At 38.2% G+C, this 22,847-nt stretch overlaps 1 protein-coding gene across 2 annotated transcripts in view; it reads right to left on the bottom strand.

Moving 5' to 3' along the window:
• Positions 1-22,847, bottom strand: part of csmd1a (CUB and Sushi multiple domains 1a) — a 480,783-nt gene that overhangs the window by 251,856 nt on the left and 206,080 nt on the right. For both annotated transcript variants that reach the window (XM_057341293.1, XM_057341294.1), the window contains exon 3: positions 12,695-12,807. In XM_057341293.1, coding sequence (XP_057197276.1) covers positions 12,695-12,807 — 113 coding nt within the window. The remainder of the gene's footprint in view (positions 1-12,694; positions 12,808-22,847) is intronic.

Below are 22,847 nucleotides of genomic sequence, written 5' to 3'. Positions count from 1 at the left end.
AGGGAAGCACACCCCAGAGCAAACAGGACTCAAAGATGCTCTCAGTTCAGATGACTTTAAACCTCTTTAAAACCAAACTGCTGTCAGCAACCTGAAAGAAACCAACTATAAAACTACCCATAGTAAACTGACATTTAAAGTATAAAATTGTCAACATAATCTTGCATCAAAACGATAAAAAGTATTTACCAACTTCCTCCTCCTGGCATGTAACAGCTACTTTTACCCATAGGGACGTGTATATCTCTGTTTAATATGTTTCAGATAATGTTCATTTTAACTGTTCAACTGTATCCAAACTCCGATTTACATGAAGATTTTCATCCATCCCCACTGAGGACCACCTGACCTGCTGTTAAACTTTTCTCATAAGCATTTTCAGACCTCAGAATGACCCTCATGATAATGGCAGCGTCACGCAGATGCTCAGTTGATTTGGCTGTGTTAGTTTGTCAAGGCAGTAAAAGCTGCGTAACTGTACATTGATGATGACAAAACCATTCTTCTGTTTGCCCACCTGTATTACATGTAGGACTGGGAAACAACAGGGGTGGGGTTGAGTCCTAAGCACCGAATACCACAAAAGACCTGAACACCACTAGACAGTGCCTGATTTATTTCAGGCGTGTGTAAATTGCCGAGAGCGGGTCATCTTTAAAGTCATATCAAAACCTAGGGATGCAGTCAGGATAAGTAACAGCGATGATATGCTGTGTGACCGTCTGCGAAATAATCTTCCTAAAAATAATATCTAGCTAAAGGCCTGTTTTTTTTCTCCGCCCTCTCGCCGCGTTAACAAAAGCAGTTATGGCTTTTGGAGATCCGAATGAAATAGCTAATCCAACCATCTGTGAAGCTGCGGTCTCATAGACCTGGTGATTTTCAAAACGAATTACAGAGATCAACAACCTGAAAGCCGCCTAAAGCAAAGAGAGAAAAAAACAAACTACTTTACGCAGCAAGAGACAATATCTCACGATGCCATTACTGTGCCGAAGGAACACGTTGCTCTCTGATATATATATATTTTTGGGCTACTCCATCAAGCGCTCCGAGCCATCGTATTTCATAGCTCTATAACATGATTCAGAATAACATCTCTGTGCTGTGAAGAATCTTCTTTTCCCCAAAATGTAATGCTAGCAATATCACTGAACTGACCCCGAATGTTCAATAGTAATCTATCTCTCCCAATATCTTTCTATCATAAGCATCACGCAACGGATTTCACACGCGAGCGTTTTGAAAGTCCAGTTTGCATGTAAATGCATGTGTACGGATTCATTTTTCTTTTTCAAGGCGTATGAATTGAAATTTGCTTAAGGAAATATTGTTTAAAAGAGAGGTCAAACAAAGTCATACTGCCTGACGTATTTGTAAGCAGAGACACACTAATGCTGTATTGCCATTTTGTGTTAAATGAATATTTTGGGTTAAACAGTGAATACAAATTGTATACGAGAGAGTCAATACAAATTAGCCTCTATGCAGAATCTGTGAAATGTAATGGAAGTCTATGGGACTTTTATTTTGTGCTTGCACCATAAACCGCCATTATAAGTGAATAGGTGTCAATACGATTAATCGCATCCAGAATAAAAGTTTGTGTTTACATAATATATATCTGTGTACTGTGCACAATAATTTTGTAGTTATCAACACATACACATACATGCATATATTTAAGGAAAATCAAAAAATTAAGAAACATTTATATATAATTTCAATTATTAGTAAATATATATAAATACATGTAAATATTTCCTAAATATGTATTCATGTGTATGTGTTTGTATTTATAAATACAAAATTAATATGCACAGTACATAGACATATATTATGTAAACAACAAACTTTTATTCTGGATGCGATTAATCGCGATTAATCGTTTGACAGCCCTAGTCAATACATGACACAAGTCTATAGTAGCTGTTGATAAACTTATATTTACACTAGAACTTTCTTAAAAGATCTGTTACAAATCTTGCTGACATGATAACCTTCCCAAAGTCTTCAAAGTCAAAGCTGTTTTTCTGTGAGGTCAGATTGTACAAGCTCAATGAATGAAACAAAATCCAAAATGAGGGACAAAGCACGAAAATGTTGATTTTAATATACTAATATTCCCTCGCTGTCAATAAAGTTGTATTAGTTGTGATCGGTATGAGTTTCAATGCGTCTAAGAGTATTGGGATGTCTGTATGTTGCACAGAGCTGCTGTCTGTGTGCCAATAGTTTATCCTGGTCACTTGAAAACGGGAAAGAATAGGTCTGAGCTTAATTTTGGAGGAAATGCTCAAATAAAAAAATCAACATAACATTGTAAATAAAACACGAAGTGCACAAAACACACTGAATCTAGAAATGCAGCTCCAAGCATCATGAATACAATGAACAGGAGAAACTGAGGTGAAATTCCCCTCATGCCTCTGGGATTTTTGCTTGGATGAAGGCGATATTTTTTGTCACTAAGTGCAATATTTCAAATGTTGGAAACCTGTTTGAGGAACATAGCTCAGTTCCCTGGGGAAAGGTGGACATTTTAGTGCACAGACTTGGAGGAAAAGTGTGCTTTCAGTGAAGGAGATTTGATTTGAATGGATTGTAGAAAAGACATACGTTCTTGTCCTTGGTCATATTGAGCTAAGACAATCAATATATTTAAATATTAACTACACTGTCATAAATTCAGCTGGACTGGAACTTCTCTTAGATGTAATTTAACAAGTCATCTGAGGTGTTTCTGGCCAAAGCAAGTGGGAATCAATATTTCACACATGAAAGTGATGTATTAATGGTGACAGCGGTGTGTGGTCCATCACTGTTCCCATTCTTTTTGATAGTTTTGGTGACTTCACGATGCAGAGTGCATCATGGGAATACAACAGTTTTTGTGACTGAAAAAGAAACATGCCTGCCATCTGTCATGTTTCACTGACAAAATCATAGTTATGTTTATGGATATTATTTAACAGTGATGACACTCCATGCTACAATTATGAACGAATTAAATTCTCCTCTCATAGGAAATGAGAAATACTTTTGAAAAATGGGGCACAGATGTCTGAAAACGTCCTTCCAACATGCAGACTTGCAGTTCAAACTCAAATGCAATTATAAATGAAGCAAATCAAGCACAAATCTGAAAAGTGCCTCTAGACATGCCATACGCAAAGGCAAACACAGCCTTCTTGTGCTGCCATGTGATGAACACATTCACTCTGAATACCACAGGAATTCCTTCATATCGAAATCCGCTCCGTCGCTTAATCCCCAGTGAAAATTTCAGGATGAAATAAAGGCAAAAGGTCCAGCAAAAGCAAAGATCGCTGAGCATTTCACTTCTGCTGCTGGATTTACTTCAAAACAAATATTTTCTCAAGCGCAGTTTGTGATGCTTCTAATATTGAAAAAACATTTATGACAGAAAAGCATATATTCACATCACTGAAAATTTGACCTTTTTTTAACTAACCAAATTTTTGCCAATAAGTGTAACCCATACTGATCCGTGAAAATCTACACTTATAATTGAAGCTGGATTTAAAGGGGCCATAAAATCTAAACTGACAATTCTTATTTTTTATGGAATACTGCAGCATGATTCATCAGTTTTTTTATTTTCCATATTTTATGTTATGTTTTGTTTTATTTTGTTTTATTTTTTTATGTTTTATTTTAGTTAAGTCTAGGTTTTTTTTCTTTATTATTTGTTTTGTTTTGCTTTGCTTTGTTTTTAAATGTATTTGATCTGTAAGTCGCTTTGGATAAAAGCGTCTGCTAAATGGCTAAATGTAAATGTAAATTTTATATATTTTTTATTTATATTTTAAGTCAAGTCAAGTCTAGTTTAGAGTTTTTTTGTTTGTTATCTTTTTATATTGTTTTGATCATTTATTTCATTTCATTTAAAAAAAACATGTGCTCTCAAAATCTGAAAATCTACTTCCTCTCTGGAGTGGTGATCCTTCTCTGATGACGTCAGTTTGTTTTTCTACATCCAAACAGTATGCAGTGGAAATAAAGCCACACCCTCTATTTTTCTCATGTCATCGGATATACATCACATTACTAAAATAAAAACATGATTCTAAATACAATCCCTAATTTAGCCTATTCAAGCTTTTCCAAGTAGTTTCCAGCCTTTTCCTCAAATCAAGTGCCATGTACTTAAAATCTTTTCATAAAAAAACACATGACTAACATTAATATTAATAACACTGTATATACAGTGGCAGGTCTATTAGGCTGCATTTACACACCAAGGCCTAATGAACAGAATAGATTTATTTCTGTCTGTTTATATTTACTTAAGCCGTAAACAACTGCTTTTATTACTACATGAATGTCTTTAGACTACATCTGACCAATCACGTGTGCTGCTGTATTACCACAATGTGCAGGAGCTCTTCAAAGAACATGAGTGTTCAAAAGCAGCCGCCCGTCAGTCAGACAGCACTCAGGTATCATCATTCCTTTGAGTTCGTACTGCATACTATAACACTATAAAAAAAGACTGGTTTTATTTATTTATTTAAGTTTCGACTTGTTACTAAAGCTACTTTTAAAACCTCTACTCCACCGTCATTATGTAAATAAATGTCAAGAAGCACCACAGCATGTAGTAGCAGGTGAATTCTGGGAACTGGACTTGTACAAGACAAATGAAATGAGCATCAACCGAATAAGTAGCTTTTAACGTGTTTTAGCATCAGCTCTTGACCGCGGCGGACGCTTGAGATGAGCGCTTCAGTGTCCAGACAGAACAGACCAGTGCTCTGATAAGCGAGGGTAGACCCCGAGTGTAATCCAATCCATCCACTTGTCCTGTCTTTAAATTCCTGTCTCTACTTCTGCAGGCTTGATTAAATGTTTGTCAGACAGCTCATCACATTTGACAGACCGGCTACTATCTCTGGATTTGGCTGCGAGTAGGGAAATTAAGTGATTCATATCTTCCATAGCCTTTCCCGTATTGGCCCTTATCAGAGGTAGGAGGTGTCATTTGAATCTTTTCAATAAAGCTCTGATGAGATACTTCATTTTAGAGAACTAAATATAAGACACGATTACTCGACCGCCGTAGCATCCGAAGCAAACAATGTCGGATTTATATTCCAGTGATTAAGATGTTGCTGTCCCTGAGCAGATAAAGCAGATCCCTGAGGAGCCTAATGCAATGTAAATAAATGTTAACATAGATTAGTGAAGACTCGGCAAAGAAGCTCTAGTGCAGCTGTGTGATTTCAAAATGAACACTTTACACTTTGCATAAACACAATTTTACATCGTTTGATGCAAGTCAACCTAAAGTCTTTGAAGAATATGGATTGGATGGGGTAGCAACAGGTTGGGAAGGACTGTACTATTCACAATCTCTGGCAAAACTCTAATATTATCATTTGTATGAATGACACACCACAAGGTACAAAATGGTGCTTAAATATACTGATATTCTGTAGTTATGTCAAACTATTACATGGACCTTTTTAGAGACCACCAATAAGACACAGATCTCAGTAATATCTAGGGATGTAACGGTATCAACATTTCACGGTACGATAGTACCTCGATATGAAGACTGCGATACGATATTTATTGAATTTTGTGCAGGAAAAAAACAAAACAAATGAAGACTTGGAAAAATGTGGTATAAGTGTTTATTAAACTATGACTGAACAAAGATCACATTTATTATTTTTAGATTAGGTAATTTTAAAGTGCAAAGAACAGTAATATAATAGCATAAAAATTAATAACATAAAAATTGAGAACGTGAAACATGAAAAAATTAAAATGAAAAAAGTTTGAGTTGTTTGTCAACTTTTAACAACTCACAACCAGTCAGGTACTCGACTCATTCACTGCTTCACTCACACACTCACCTCATTCACTGCTTCACTCACTGCTATTTTTTTTTTCTCGTTGTATCATCATGAAACTTTTCGGGGTGATGTAACAAATGGCTCTTCATATTAGTCGTATTCCCCGAATTGTACTTCACCGCAGTCTGGCAGTGTCTGCATATTGTTTTTTGTCTGTCCGTCACCTTTTCTCGTTTCTTGTTAGGGAAAACCGAAACGCTTCCACACATGCGATTTATAATTCGCTTTAGCTTCAACTAGAGGTGGGCGGAATGTCCAAAAATCTATTTCAAGGAATGAGTAATTTTGTATCACGGTAACGATATATTTCATGAAACAATCTCCCATTATAATTCTATATTTTATACCTCATTTTTCTTAGATTGATTTAACTAATTTATTTATTACAGTTCATTTAAATGCTCACCATAGTTAAAATGTAGGTAAGTTATGAAAATATACTAAAGATATCAAATTAAGTTCTGATAATCAGATGTATTATTTATTCAAATTTATCTTCTGGCTATATCATATGTATACAGTAGGAAGATAGACAACATATATAACAATAAAGTATGAATATGCACAAACAATGAGAGTACAGTATATGACTAAACTGGTGTTCATGGGGTCTGTACTGTAGGTCTTTATCGCTCTTCACTCTCTATTAGATGAGCACTTTTAGTGTGTTGCTACTCTCTGTCTTTAGGTTTGTTTATTCTCGGGCTTGTTTTTGCACTGCGAGTCTCTGGTGACTCCTCACGTGTCTCCCAAAACTGGAGGTAGAAGCGCGTCACATCAAAGCGCTCACGCGCTCGCGAGCATCATCGCGCATTTCAACGCAAGTTTCACCTTGGCTCGCCTGAAGTTAAACTTTATAAAACTATTAACAGCTTTTCAAAACAACCTGACTTCTGAAATACTTGTTGAGAATGAGCTTTTTTAAACGCTGGCGCAGATCCCTGCACGAGCACTGCGGGTGAAGGAGAACGCGCCGGACTGGAGCGGATCACTAAACTACAGACTGAAAGAAGGTCAAAAGAATGTTTGATACGTTTATTTGTTACGGGTGGATTCATTCATTCGTTTTTTTCAGAATAGCGCCTAATTTGCAGAGTGCCGAGTTAACCACGCCCAATTATTTACATTCCGCGGAATACATGGAATAGAAAAATCTCTTATGGTTGACATTTTATTCCGCGGTAACAGAATATTCCGTCATTCCGCCCAGCCCTAGCTTCAACAATTTGTAAATCCGTTTCTATGCCACTAGCGGCATCCGCCATTTTCGCTCAACTTGATCTGTAGCGGGCGGCAGCAGAGCGCAGAGGATGATGGGCACGCATGGGTTGATGGGAATTGTAGTTCCCACTTCCCTCAACTCGCTCCATTCGGCTGAAAAAACTACACTTTGCCTGGAAGATCTATCGTCATGCGACCACGATAGTATCGAAAAAAATGCTATCGCGATACTTCGATATTTACAATACCGTTACATCCCTAGTAATATCTCATCTGAGAAAATCACAAATGTCTCCATTAGAGTTTTAAAAGAGATCTCAATGTCACAAACTGAGCTCAGATTTGTCAAGTCTGCAATCGATATTATTGACTAAGTTGATAAATGAAACTCCAGTCCCTCAAATCTCCAACCTCTTAGCAATAACCTGTTTCTCCGAGCTTACCTTACACTAACAACAACGTTTAGTAAACGTAAGAAGCTAAGAAATGTATCCAAAAATGAATCATGTGCGGTCATCCAGGTTTTGGACAACATGAAGGTGCGTAAATGAACACCGAACATTTGTGCTATTTAAATAGTGCCACATAAAATCGCAACAGTGGCCGAACAGCTTTGGCGCTAACGCTAACTGCGGCGTGGCACTGATGATAAAATGAGCAAATATCGCCATCCAGGACTTCTGACAGCAATAAAAGTGAAAATTGCTGAGAGGTTGTACATTCATTCAGTATACTGCTGTGGCGCTCAACACTGCAGGCAAATAGATTACAATTAGTTGGGTGTAATGGCCCATAAGCCGCACTCTAAAGGCTGCTGGGAAACCTGCGGGATATATACGGATGTCATGATCTGAACGACAATGCACACAGACAGAGATGAAATACTGCTGCATACTTGAACATTTAATGGCACACAATAAGTCCGGGACCTGCAAGCCACCGTTTATTTCACAGTATTTGTAATTCATTAGCTTGTGGAGTGAATTTCTGCATTTTATTTCCAACCAACTGTTGCAGAGCTGAGGAGAAAACAATGCAACAACTGACAGTAACGCTCAACATGCCTTGGACGTGCAATCAATAAATAATAATATACAATTAAATATTTCCACATTCGCTCTTCACATTAACCAAGCAGCCAAATAGATTCAAATTGTTTGAACCAGAAAACAAAATACATTTCCATTTTTATGACCTAAAAGTTATTATTTAGAAAACATTAGTTTTATGTTTAAATAATGTTCAATCAATTTTGTTTTGTAAATAATAAGAGCAATATTTGTTAACATATTTTACTAAAACTATTGTTATAGACGCTTTCAGTGGCAACAACATAAACAAACGTTATGTGGCCCAAACTTAACTTCCAATTCAATAACTGTTGAGTAGATTCAATTTCATTTAATACAATTACTATATAATACAATTTTAATATACATTAATATGAATATAAATTAAATATAAAATAAATTGTTATAACTTATAACCAAACACAGACCAAAAGTTAACTTCGGGCCAGACACGTACATCCAATGAAATAATCTATATGAAAGTAGGACTTTTTGAGTGTTAACAAAAAAATAAATCTGCATCAGAGTCAACCAACTGAAGTCATTATTATAGACCGTTGCATTGGATGTACGCGTTGGGACTGCAGTTAACTTCTGGTCTGTGTTTGGCTAGTGTCCAATAATATAACTATTTATATTTTATTTAATTTATGTTCATATTAATTTCTATTATTATTTTATTGTATAACAATTGTATTAAATAAACGATTTGCTGTATTTTGTTGTATGATCATTTTATTAAATAAACAATTTGTTGAATGGATCCTGTAGTTTTGACGCATTTAAAGAAACCCTATGGTACATTGACATCTAGCGGTTGAGCTTGGTCAGTCTTAATTCTAAATATTGGAGAGACAAGTTTAGCCAAGTAACGCTTCTTCTCGGTTTCTTTTGATTGTGATCAGAAATTAATTACAGGCACTCTATTGTTTGTGAATGTGTACCGGAAGTTAAGGGCGGTCCACGAACGTGCGCATGCGCAGTAACGTTTGTTTATGTTGTCACTTTGAAACAGTCTATAATAGCCTTTTATTATGAAATCACAGAAATTATTCAAGCATACCAATACCTGACATTGGACATGCTAAAAACTCACTAAAAAAGGAACGAATGCTATGCGTGTTTGTGTATTTGTTTAAAAAAATCTATGTGCAGTCTTGGCACGTTTTTACACTTGCTAATTTACAGCCGACATCTGATGTTTGAACTTCCAAGCATAGTGGCTACAGAACCAAATAAAAGAGGGAAAAAAGCTTGATTCCGTTAGATTAAACCGTGCCCATTTGGCCACAAGAGGAAACGCCTATACAAAATATCATTAACCTGATGGATTGGGCTGTAATGGGGTGAGAGGCGCAGCCGCAATGCATAACTGAAAAAGGTCACACATTCACTGAAAATTATACACAGTGATGACTTCACTGAACTTCAGCTAATACACATAAAACCAAGCCGAGTGAACGAAACTCTAGCCCCAACTTTCATACATTTCAATTATGAATGACACTGTGGTGGAAACTGAAGCAAAACCACCGAGCAAAGATCTCTGTGAACAGTTCTGAATCAAAAGCAACAGGCATCACGGAACCAGTAGCACTTCAGTAGGCTAAAAGGAACGGGAGGACTTCGTGGCAGGAGCAGGAAATAATGCTTTCACACCGGGAAAACGTATCTGTCGCGCAGCACGTACAAATCGCACATTGTCAACACATCTGCATTCCACAGCAGTGTCTCTGTGACGGCCATATGGTCATAAAAATAGACTGTGATTCAGGCGCAGCGTTGACATCAACAAATGGATGATGGTATTGCAAAAGACGCTGTTCACGCAGGCTTCCTGAGCCGCCCGTAGTTATCGCCTAACGAGACTTCAGGAGACCGCCGCTTGAGTTATGCCTGCCGTAGTTCACGTCGAGGAAGAGGTTAAAAGAGAAATAAAGAATGAAAATACGACGCCGTACCCATAAGTCGACAAGAATAGTGACACCGCTGAGCATAATTCATGGGCTTCAGGTCTTACAAGTCATACGTTTTGGTACATTGTGTGAGATATACGATAGTCCTACGAAGGGGTGGGGATCGAAGCTCCAGTGATATTTAAAGTTCATGAAAAATCCATGAGGGTTTGTCACTGTCTGAAAGCACTGCGGTTTTGGGGTTGCTTGGCATGGGCGACCTTACGTGGGACACTGGTCACCATGAGCTATTGAACTGTTATTTTTATCCATTATTGAAGAACTTTATCCATTAGGGCAGTACTGCGTTTCAACTATGCTTCGAAGGTCACGATTTAGATGTTAAAGGAATGGTTTACACAAAAATTCAAAGTCAGCCACAGAAAATGAGCATTTTTGAAGAATCTTGACAAAGTATTTATTCATAAGATTATGGCCCAGATACACTTTAAGTACACTTCCATAATGTACTTAAAGTGCTCGATTGCCACACATGAATTTTGTATTTAATATAATAAACATATCATTTTTTTGTACTTGTATTCATGGTGTCTCAAAACAGTACACATAGATTTTCTCAAGTTTAACTTTTTTTGTATATTAAAGTGATAGTTTACCTAAAAATATAAATTCGGTCATCATTTTATCACCTTCCTGTCATTTCAAACCTGTGTGAATTTTTTTCACAAAAACCAATGCAAGTGAATGGGGCCAGTTAACAACAATCTTATAAATATCTTCTTTTGTGTTCTGCAGAAGAAAAAGTCATACAGGTTTGAAATGACGAGGGTGAGTGAATGATGACAGAATTTTTGGGTGAACTATCACTTTAAGTACAAAATGAGTGCATGATAACAGAGCACTTTAAGTACATTTGGGTATATTATAGTGCACTTTTTCACATAAGGGCTTACAGCGAATCCTAGCCAAACGCGGGGCGGGACGCGACAATCAATCACAAAACGCAGCCAATCAGAACAGTTTTTCTCTGTCCACGCACCCTCTCACGCTGCAGCTGAAGAGTGCACATGCAGAAAAATGCGTACTGTTCTCATGACTTCTGTGTTGCCTCACCGGACGCTATGCTATAATTTCAGAATCTAAAAGTATGTAATCAAATGTATATGGCCTGTCATCATCTATGTTTGGCAATTAATATTCATGAGGTGCAGAATTTACATCGAATGAGATCATTGTGTGGGCGGAGCTGTCAGCCGCGACGTCGCAGAAATAGAAACCATTTCCGTTGTTCGTCGCGCAGCCCTGTCGCGGCTGGTTAGGACAAAACCTTTGGTTAACATGGAAAAGATACCTTTTATCGTGTGTCGTGGCGTCGCGTTTGGTTAGGACACGGTGTTACAAGATCCAAAAGGTATTACAAAATAAAAGTCCATATGTGCACTATGTTACAATTCCTCTGAAGCCATACAGTAGTATTATGTGGGGAAAAGACCCTAATATAAATCTGTGAACTTCTGCTAAACAACAAGAAATATTTCAATACTTTACTAGCAGCAGGTAACATAAAAAACGGCTCAAGGTAACAAAGACAGAACAGAATTAAATCCACTTGAGTCCAGCGTGACTATTTTAATCCCAAAGCTAATCTAAAAAGCCCATTGATGAGTTTGCAGGGTGTGTAAATCCAGTTTCCCTGAGCCTTACAATCAATCTACAGAGGACTAGCAAACAAAACCAAACACTGTAGGAAACAAGACAGTATTTTAACAAACCAGAGACAGAGACAGAGAGAGAGAGAGAGAGAGAGAGAGAGAGAGAGAGAGAGAGAGAGAGAGAGAGAGAGAGAGAGAGATGGAAGCCTATAAGAATATTTAAATGCAACCCTAGACTTAGACTTCAGTCCAACCTGCCAAAACAAATCATGGTGATCCATGTGCCGCCCTGTCGTCACTAATGCAGATGTCTAAACCAGAACTAAGCAAATACACCTGGGGCAAAAATTCCAAGGGTGGTAACAAGCCAGTCCACCGACAGGCATAATGTGCAAAATCACTGATACTCGAAAAAACAAGCGGGCTCTATGGTTTGTCTTTAATCTTTAACACGTATGATGGGTACAATGGGGCTACAAGCGCCCCTTAAGGATTTTGTTTTTCAAATGATGATCAAAAACATATTTTGTTTATTGAATATTAATTTGTTTCGAATACATGTCATGTAAATATAAGAACAGCTAGAAGGCCCCCACAGGGGTATAATGCATTAATAATAGAGTAATAATGTACAGTAGGGGCAATAGTGATGGCACCCTATGTAAATACTTATGATATAACAAGAGTTTATTCAGTATTTGTTCAAAATGAGCACTTAAGCAAATTTTAAGCCGTTTATCTCCAAAATCACAGATATTAACCTTACATATATGAGCTAAAATACAAAAGTGCACAGTGACAAAATGCGTTTAGCAATGTGCTGTGGTTTTGTCTGTCGTTATGTATTTGTTTCTGACAAATTAAAAGGTCACATTACTCCAGGCCCTGTAGCCACGTTGACTCAAATAATCATTACAAGCTCATATAGTAAAAAAAACAATGTTTCCTACCTTCATAGATTGCTTTAAATCCTTGGGCACTAACGGCGAAGTCTGTAGTAAACCACAGTGCCAATATTGACCCAGAACTTACGATGGGTGATGGCAACATGAAGCCAGACAACCTGAAATGAAATACAGTGTCAGCAGACAGTAGTTTACAAAACAACCAATGCAACAATTTTTCTAACAATTTTACAAGTTGGCTTATTTCTATGAATTCATTCAACCTCGTATACTTTTTAGTACAATCCTTCTTTGTGCCAGTGACAAAGAATTCATGCGGCTTAGTAAATATCACGAAAATACACAATTATATTAACTTAAGAAAATATTTTAACTTTTTCAGTGGGACATGTTAAAAAATATATAAAAATGTAACAGTTCATTTCTCTAAAATTTACATATAATATTTAAGTTTATTTAATGATAAAATAGTATTTATTTAACAAATATTTTTAATATTCACTTAATATTTTTGGTGAATTATTTAAGTTACTCAGATTTACTTCTTTTCTTACTTACATTTACACAATTGAAACTATATATTTCATTGATTTCATAGCTTTAAAATATACTAAAAAATTTTGCATGTAAATTGTTTCATGAAAAATAACTTTTTAGAGTGTATGTTTTTGGGTGTACAGATACAGTACGGGAGGGGCTTAATTATTACTTTAATGATCTCCCTCCTGTAGACATAAAATAAGCAGCTGAATATTTCATCCAGAAGATTATAATCAATGTACATTATTATTCCAATTTACACTGTCCTTTATTTCACATAAGAGCTGTTCTCCTGATATAGCTATTTTAACTCTTAAAAGAACAATATACTTTTGTCACATAGAAAGTTTTCTCATCATTCAAATTTTTTTTAACATTTAGACCAGCAAAACCAACCCAATGACCGATCTCCTCTCGACGGACAGATCGAAATCGAGGAAAATGGATCAATCCTTTTATCTCTACTTTCTGAGTATCCGTGTGTTTTTTTAATGAATAGGGCCAGCTAGCCTCAGCCATTCTCAGAAAGTGCATTCAGCCCAATGGCTCACAGCACAGCCTCAGCCTTTTGACAACATCCTCGTGAATGAAAGTCCAACAAGCTGCGGATGAAACAGAGGTCCCTATTACAAAGCCCAACCTCTGTGGCCTTCAAGTGAAGAACAGGACATGCTCTTTGAAGAAAGCCCAGAGAAATCCATTGGTCCTGGTCCTCAGATATTTTAGCTAAGTAGCAGTGGCTGTCTGACCTTGGGACATCTGCAGAAGTTCGTGGATTCCAGTAAAGATGATTCATTTTACCTCAGTCCTCATTCCAAAGCAACAATGAAATAAACAATGAAAGGGCCGGATTCTAGTTTAAGCAAGCAACAATTTTTCGAAGTAATTCTTTACAACATTATCAAGACTTGCATAACCCAAAGGAAAATGTTATTTCACAAATAAGATAAGTGAGATTTGTGTTAAAATATCCGTCCTGCCCAGGTTTTGTTAAACTTGTGATTATATGAAAAAAGATCACATTCACATATTTGAGTTGTCAGCATGCATCACAACATTAATAAATGATGTGAATACAGTGTTCAACTTCTATTGTTTAACATACTGTTTCTTTTTATGGTTTAAACATATATTAAATGTTTTGTTTGTTGGTCACTGCCAGTATCTTGGTTTACACTGTGTGTTAAGGTTCATACGTGTCTGCTTCCAAACCTGCATGACTTTCTTTCTTCTGCAGAGCACAAAAGAAGATATTTTGAAGAATATTGGTAAACAAACAACGACACAACCATAACAGACACAAAACCAATGCACAAAAAGTCAATGGGTACTGCTGTTGTTTCATATCTGGGTGAACTATCCCTGTAAGTCTAAATAATGTTTAAATAGAAAGGGCCAATTTTAGATTGTTATTAATGGTTCTTTACGTTACAAATTATGAATACGATATGTCAACATAACTTAATTGCAACACCACTATATCTTGTTGTAAGTTCATTGATTTATTTTGATACTTTTTTATTATTAATTAATATTATTTTTTTTTTAAGATTTATTTTTGGCGTATTTTTTGCCTTTATTTGACAGAGAGAGAGACTCTTTTCAGAGAGGACAGGAAGCAAAGTGGATGAGAAAGAGGGGGAAGGATCGGGAAAGGACCACGAGCCGGGACTCGAACTCGGGTCGCCCAGGACGCACCGGCGCCACATGTCGGAGCACAAACCACTCGACCACCTGGCTCCGAATATTATTTATTATTTATTTTTTATTTGTGAAGTAAACATGTGATTGAATAATCACTTAAAGGGATAGTTCATCCAAAAATGAAAATTCTGTCATCATTTACTCACGCTCATGTTATTTCATACCTGTATAAATTAAAAGATATTTGGAAGAATGTCAGTCATTTTCATTTCCGAGACATCACTACCATAGTGGGAAGAATTAAATGGTAGTTAAAGGTGCCCGAGAACTCGTTGTTTTCCTAAATTCTTCAAAATATCCCATTATGTTTTCAACAGAACAAAAAAAATACAATATTTTTTCCTACTATGGTAGTGGATGATGTCACAGATCTGAAAATTGCTAACATTCTTCCAAATATCTTTCTGTGTGTTCATTGGAACAAAGAAATGTATACAGGTTTGAAACAACCTGGGTGAGTAAACGATGACAGATTTGTCATTTTTGGATGAACTGTTCCTTTAACCAAAGTTTCTATAAAGCCATCATAAGTCACAATTATTTTATAATTTGTGAAATAACTTGTTTTGAAAGTAAAAATACTCAAAAATTCCGAATCACACTGTAACAAAGTTCAATGTAGGGAAGGAAGGAGGCGGGAACCGGCATCATTCACAAACTTTAATTCCAAAATAAATAAACAATAAACAGCAAATAACAGGCCAGCAGCCACCTCACGGTCGACTGCCGGCCACACGAACACATAAACAAACTTAACCTATTTCCAGGCCCGGGTCCGCTCTCATCGGCAGTCCCGTCGCTCGTCCTCTTATGCTCCCTAGCTCCCTGTGAGGCATGCGGGACCGGTGCGCGTACAGCTGATATTCATTATCACTCACGCCACCGGCCCCGCCTTCCTGCCCCACGGCTCTCGTCCCGCCTTCCTCGCTACATACCCCCATCGCCCCTCACAGGCCGGGGGGTACCACTGCGCCTGTGCTTACTCCCCCCCCGGGGGGGCCCCCCTTGAGAGCCCCAGCACCTGGGGGTACGCACCGACGAGACGAGAGAACGGAGCCGGGAGCACCCCGAGCGACAGGGACGAGAGAGGGGAGAGAGGAAAATAAAAATAGTCCAGTTCCCCGACACGCCGTCGCTCGGTCCTCAGCCAGCCGAGAGGCTCTTCCTCGCGGTGCTATGCTGTGGTGCTGGACGTTTGGTGGACGGCCCGATCCTCCTCCGCCTCCTGGCGGCCGGCGATGGCTTCTGGCTGAGGGCAGCCGGCAACAAGTTCCCCGTTTCCTGTTCCTCACCATCATGGCTGTTGGTAACAGGATTCCGGCTCAAGGCCAACGGCGGCAACTCCTCCGCTCCCTCTATGGCCGCCATCCCACCTCGTCCCAAGAGCACGGCCGCGGGCTCTCCGTCCCCACTGAAACCTCTTTGTTCCAGCACCACGATCTCGGGCAGCCGCTGGCGGACGCCCTCGTCTGTGCTCCCGAACTCCTCAGCTGGTTCAGTAAGCAACAGCAGCAAGTCAAAAGAACCTATCCCCAAGACTCTGTGATGCTTTGGTTTCTATAACTTCATGTTTCTCCTTTCATTGAAGTCAATGATTTGTAAAATCAGTTTTATCATCCTTGAAGCCCAAACTGTAAGTCTGTTTGGCTAAAAAAATAACTGAACACCTCTGCCCAACAAGTTGGCAACAAGACTCATGATTTGAGGCATTTAAACTGTCACTTTAGCACATTGTAAAGTCATAGCTTTATGGATGTTACTCTCGTCTCTGTTGGCATGTCATGCTTTTGAACAATCATCCATTTCTTCTCACTCTTATGACCACTGATGCCCACATTTCTGTTTGTTCTACACGTCATTCTGTGTTAATCTCACTGGGACGAATGGTGGCACATGAATCTTTCATTCTTACACCGTTAAATGAGACCGTGGCACTGAATCATTTATTCTGCACCCGTCATGCCAGAGAAGATAAAGTGAGCTTCACGCTAACAAAATCATATGACTGTCATATAGGCATGTTTACTGGCAGTCGTACTTATCTGTTAGACGTTGTTATTTATTTACTGATAAAAATAGAACTCTCATAACTAAACAGGATGATGCTCAGTTGGGCTCGATGATGAGCTATTATGTCGTCATTTTATTTTTGCATATAGCCTTATACTGTATTAATGTGTTTGCTCTAAAATTGAATTTTTTACACAGGAATCATTATTTCATTATTAGAGAAGTCAAATAAGGTTAAATTGTGAGTTTACTTGTAATCAAGGCTTGTTTTTCACACTTCACTCAATATAGAATGAAATTTAATATACTTTATTTTTAATAGCTATGTATTTATATGCATGTATACTGTATGCATTAAATTTACAGTATATATCAGGCAAGGCAAGTTTATTTATATAGCACATTTCATACACAAGGGCAATTCAAAGTGCTTTACATAAAATGATTGACAAAGAGAAATAAGACGTATCTTTACAATGTTAATGATTTAAGATCACAAATACAACTTTAGATTTTAAGAAACAATAAAACAGCAATAAAATTGATTAAAAATGTGAGTGTATATATAAAAAGAAAAAGAAAATAGAAATAGAAGTGCAGTTGATGTAAACCAGCACAGTGCTCAGGTTGTAAATGCACAGCTAAACAAGTGTGTTTTTAATCTGGATTTAAAAGTAGCTGCTGTTGGTGAACATCTGATGTCTTCTGGAAGCAGATTCCAGCTATGGGTGGCGTAATGGCTAAACGCTGACTCGCCTTGTTTGGAGTGAACCCTTGTTATCTCTAACTGACTTGATCCTAATGATCTGAGAAGTCTGTTTGGTTTATATTCAATAAGCATATCTGACATGTATTTAGGTCCTAGACCATTGAGTGATTTATAGACAATTCATAATACTTTGAAGTTGATTCTAAAAGTAACTGGTAACCAGTGTAAGGACCTGAGGATTGGAGTGATATGCTCAGATTTTTTGGTTCTGGTCAGAATCCTGGCAGCAGCATTCTGTATGAGCTGCAGCTGTCTGATGGTCTTTTTTGGGAAGACCTGTAAGGAGTCCATTACAGTAATCCACCCTGCTGGTGATGAAAGCATCAACTAGTTTCTCTAAATCTTGGTTTGAGACAAAACATCTGATTCTGGCTATGTTTCTGAGATGGTAGTACGCGGATTTGATTAGTGCATTGACATGACTGCTGAAACTAAGGTCAGAATCTAAAATGACACCAAGATTTTTACCTTACTTTGTGTCTTTAGACCTCTTAAGTCAAGGTATGTGTTTACCTTGTTAGTTTCATCCTTGTTACCAAATACAATGACTTCAGTTTTGTCTTTATTTAACTGAAGTAAGTTTTGACACATCCAGCTGTTAATTTCATCAATGCACTGGCAAAGAGAGTCAATAGGACTGTAGTCATTGGGTGAGAGGGTTAGGTAGATCTGAGTGTCATCTGCATAGCTGTGGTAGGCAATTTGGTACTTTTTCATTATTTGGCCAAGTGGGAGCATTTACAAATTGAAGAGGAGCGGAGCGAGAATCGAGCCCTGTGGAACACATCATCTCAGCTCGCTCATCTACTTGTTCCCTTGATCCACTCCCAACATTTCTTGTTAAATCTTGTCTCTCTACACTCTCCCCTGTCCTCGCTGCTATAGTTCACTTATCATTGTCCACCGGCATTGTTCCATTATCACTCAAAACTGCTTCAGTTACACCTATTATTAAGAAACCTGGTTTAGATTCCAAACTTCAATAACTTCAATAATTACCGTCCCATTTCTAATCTACCTTTTACTGCCAAAATTCTTGAACGTACCGTTACAACACAGCTTCAGGATCATCTTCAAAATAACAATCTGTTTGAGCCATTCCAATCCGGTTTTCATTCTAAACATAGCACTGAAACAGCCTTAGTTAAAATCACCAATGATCTCCTCCGTGCAGCTGATTCTGGCCTTCTCTCCATCCTTATCCTCCTTGACCTTAGTGCCGCCTTTGACACCATCTCGCATCCAGTTTTACTCGAGCGTTTGGCTGGCACTGGGGTCTCTGGTATTGCTCTAAAATGGTTCAACTCATATCTCACCGACAGGAAACAGTTTGTACAAATGAAAGTCATTTTTATCCCCATTACATCATGGAGTTCCCCAAGGCTCAGTGTTAGGTCCCCTTTTGTTCATCATTTACATCCTCCCCCTCGGTAATATTTTTCGGCACTTTGGTATTTACTTTCACTGCTACGCTGACGACACTCAACTGTACATTTCCACAAAACCCAGTATTTCATCATGCCCCACTGCACTTACTGACTGTCTACAGGCCATTACATCTTGGATGACAAATAACAAACTTAAACTTAACGGTAATAAAAGTGAAGTTCTTCTCATTGGTTCCAAATCTACACTCTCCAAATCCCCATCGATCAGTATAAGCATTGAAGGCTGTTTGGTTCCCATCTCCTCTCAGGTCAAAAGTTTAGGTGTAATACTGGACTCTACTCTTTCTTTTACTTCACATATTAACAATACAGTCCGCATAGCTTTTTTCCATTTACGCAACATTTCTAGACTCCGCCCATCACTCACCCAGCACTCAACCCAAGTTCTTGTTCATGCCCTTGTCACCTCACGTCTCGATTACTGTAATGCCCTTCTTTCCGGTTTACCCCAAAAGCTTCTCCAAGACTCCAGAATGTTCATAACTCTGCTGCAAGAATTATTACCCGAACTAAATCAATAGAACATATTACATCGATCCTCATCCAACTTCACTGGCTCCCAATATCCCAAAGAATTCAATATAAACTCCTTCTCCTATCCTTTAAGGCACTCCGTAACCTTGCTCCCACATATCTGTCTCATTTACTCCACCCTTACACTCCATCCCGTGTCCTCCGTTCCTCCTCTTCTGGTCTCCTGTTCATTCCTTCTGTTAAAATGGTCACAATGGGGGCCAGGGCCTTTAGTCACGCTGCCCCTAAACTTTGGAACTCACTACCCATCCATATCCGTCAGCTGGACTCTTTCAACATTTTTAAATCAAAACTCAAAACCTACCTCTTTAAATCTGCTTATTCATTGTAATCCTTTGTGCTTTTTATTTTTATTTTATGTATTGGTGTTTTATTTGCTTGTGTTTCTGTTGTAAGGTGTCCTTGGGTGTCCTGAAAGGCGCCATTAAATAAAATTTATTATTATTATTATTATTAACACCACAAGTCATGGGTGTCCAGTCAGATGTATGGTTGCCTATGTTCACATAGTAACCTCTCCCTTTAAGGTATGAACCGAGCCATTTAAGCCCTACCCAGTTTTCCAGCCTATGTAGGAGTATGGTGTGATCTACCGTGTCTATATCCGTATAATAATACACAGTAATAAGCTGCAATATTACCCTTTTTTAAAAGCAACCATCTATAACTTCTGCCTCTCTGTTGCCATCTCTTTTGAAACAAGGCTGCATGGTACTTAACGTACTTACTTTTAAATGGGTTAAAGTCAAATTATGTCAAACTGACTGTCAGGTCTCGGGTCTAGCACTTCCTATTTATTTTCCTTATTGTCCTCTGTCTTTGTTATGTCGGACACGTGACTCTGTTTTGACAGCTTGCCACGTGTTCGGAGTCCGCATGCTTCACCCCACCCTTCTCCTTCCTTCTCTGATTCCGTCCCTTCATATTCCCTGTGTTTTCACTTGTCCCGTGTCAGTCCTTTAGAGTTAATACCCTTTTGGTTGATCTCTTGCTAAAAACTAGTCTTGTCTTGTAAAAATCAGTCTTGTAATTTTCACCTTGTCTTGTCCTGTCTGGCTCCGGAGTTATTGGTGCACTTCCGGGTCTCCGCTGCTTTATGATATCTACCTAGCGATCACAAACCCAGTCCGCGTGAGAAATCTACATTGTGGTCTGGTTCCAGTGTTCTAGCTCCTACCCTGTCAAGTGGAGGTTTCCTGTAGAGGGAGTGATTGCTGTCGAGTGATCTAGTTCCGGTTTCAAGTGGGTGCCTTACCAAGCGGTCGGGTCCCGATCTTCAAGCATCTCTTCAATCAAGTGGAAGGATTCCTGTTGCCGGAGAATTCTCAGTCGAGTGGAGTTATTACCAGTTTTCAAGTGTGTTCTCACCAAGTGGATTAGTTCTGGGTTCTTGGGTATATCGGCCAAGAGGAAGTATTCCTGTTGTGGAAGTGTGTTTCTGCCCTGTGAACCCTTACCGTGCAACGGGTATTTCAACAAGGTGGGATTTACCTTTTCAAGGGTGCCTTGTCTTTTGAATCCTTACCTCGAGTGGACATTAAGTTTGGGACTTCCCCTTTGGTGGGGCCTTGCTATCTTCCCACGCCACGGACTGGCCTCTCGTATGCTGGTCTCAAGTGCCCATTCGGCGGCGCTCACCCTGACTGGCTGAGAGTTCTAAGAACTGTGGATCTAGCTCCCCGTTTTGTCACCTCGGGGACTTTTGTCCCTCAAGGACCAACGTAGCACGTAGCCTTCTTTCTTTTGTACCTAACCACCCCGGCCGAGCGCTCGAGCCTATTACAGATTGGTCGTCTCTTGAACTCTGCTCTGTTTCCACTGCTGTGGTTAAGTTATATGAATCTCTGCTTTTCTGGCTGTTTGTTACCCAACAATAAATATTGTCTGAACCCTGCATTTGACTCTCTACTAATTCGTGACACTGACATTCAGTGGTCGTGTTAACCGAAAATTCTCCGTCATTGACAGATTTTTTTTACCAGTGATGGAAAAATCTGAAGCCGTCCGTCATTTTGACGGATTACAATAAGGGCAACTTGTTGCAGAAAGTCTGTGCCAGTCTGCAGATTTCATCAGTTAGTGTGTTTCTATCTGAAACTTTCAAAAAGTCTGCAAGTGTATGATGAAAAAAATCATACTTTAAAAGTCTTGTAGTGTATTCCTTCCATTACTTGTGAGTACAAAATAGCATTTATAAGCACCTGTCATTGTTACCGGTCCACTGGACTGGACATATGAACATAAACATTTGTCTGTAATTATTTTATGTCTGACAACAGAAACATTAAATATATAAATGAATATAAACAACAACGGCTTTATTGGGCATTCAGTTGTATTCAGTTGCCAGTTCAGAGAGTAGATGCAAGTACAGCGTGATGACGTCATGAACATGTTAATTACCACGACGGGTAATAATAGATTATGACGGATTTTTTACGAGCCTGTCCATCAAAATTAAGGACTATAAAAAAGTCTAGAGCAACCTCTGTGACATATCCTGCAAAATCTTATCAGACAGCTCAGTGTATAGACGGTTTCATCGGTTGTGTGTGCATGGACTGCAGTTAACTTCCGGTCTGTTTTTGGCTCGTGTCTAATAATATAACTGTTTAAATTTTATTTTATTTATGTTCATATTCATTTCTATTATTATTTTATTGTATAATAATTGTATTAAATAAACTATTTGTTGAATTTTGTTTTATTTTCATTTGATTAAATTAACAAATTGTTGAATGGGTCCCGTTTTGTATGGGATTCCTTTTGTGCCAATAAGAATGAACGCAAACTTTTAAAAAACGAACAAAAATATACAATGAGAAAGAAAAAAAACACTTTGATAATGAAAACAATAAACTCAGTTGCAAGAATGTGACATGATTTCTTAACAATTTTATAAGTTTCGTTTTTGCAAATAATAGTTTTGAATTCGCTGCTAGATTTTTCATTTGCGCTTTCCGAGTTTTCGTTTACGCTTCTCAATTTTTCGTTCGCCTTTCTGGCACAAATCTCACGTGTAGGCAGGACTTATGGCCGCTTTACGCTGATTGGCTAGTGAGTTTTTGATTGACAGCTCCCTGACAAGGAAGTCGATACTGAAGACAGTACAGTGCAACGAATCTTAGAGAACGATCTGCATGCTGTTATCTTTATTGTTTGTACTTAAAACTACTTTCTTATTTAGTTAGTA

The sequence above is a fragment of the Triplophysa rosa genome, linkage group LG9 (assembly GCF_024868665.1).
Source record: "Triplophysa rosa linkage group LG9, Trosa_1v2, whole genome shotgun sequence".
In the NCBI taxonomy this organism is placed as follows: Eukaryota; Metazoa; Chordata; class Actinopteri; order Cypriniformes; family Nemacheilidae; genus Triplophysa; species Triplophysa rosa.
The sequence above is the reverse complement of the archived record's forward strand: the minus strand, read 5'-3'. Positions and strand labels throughout refer to the sequence as shown.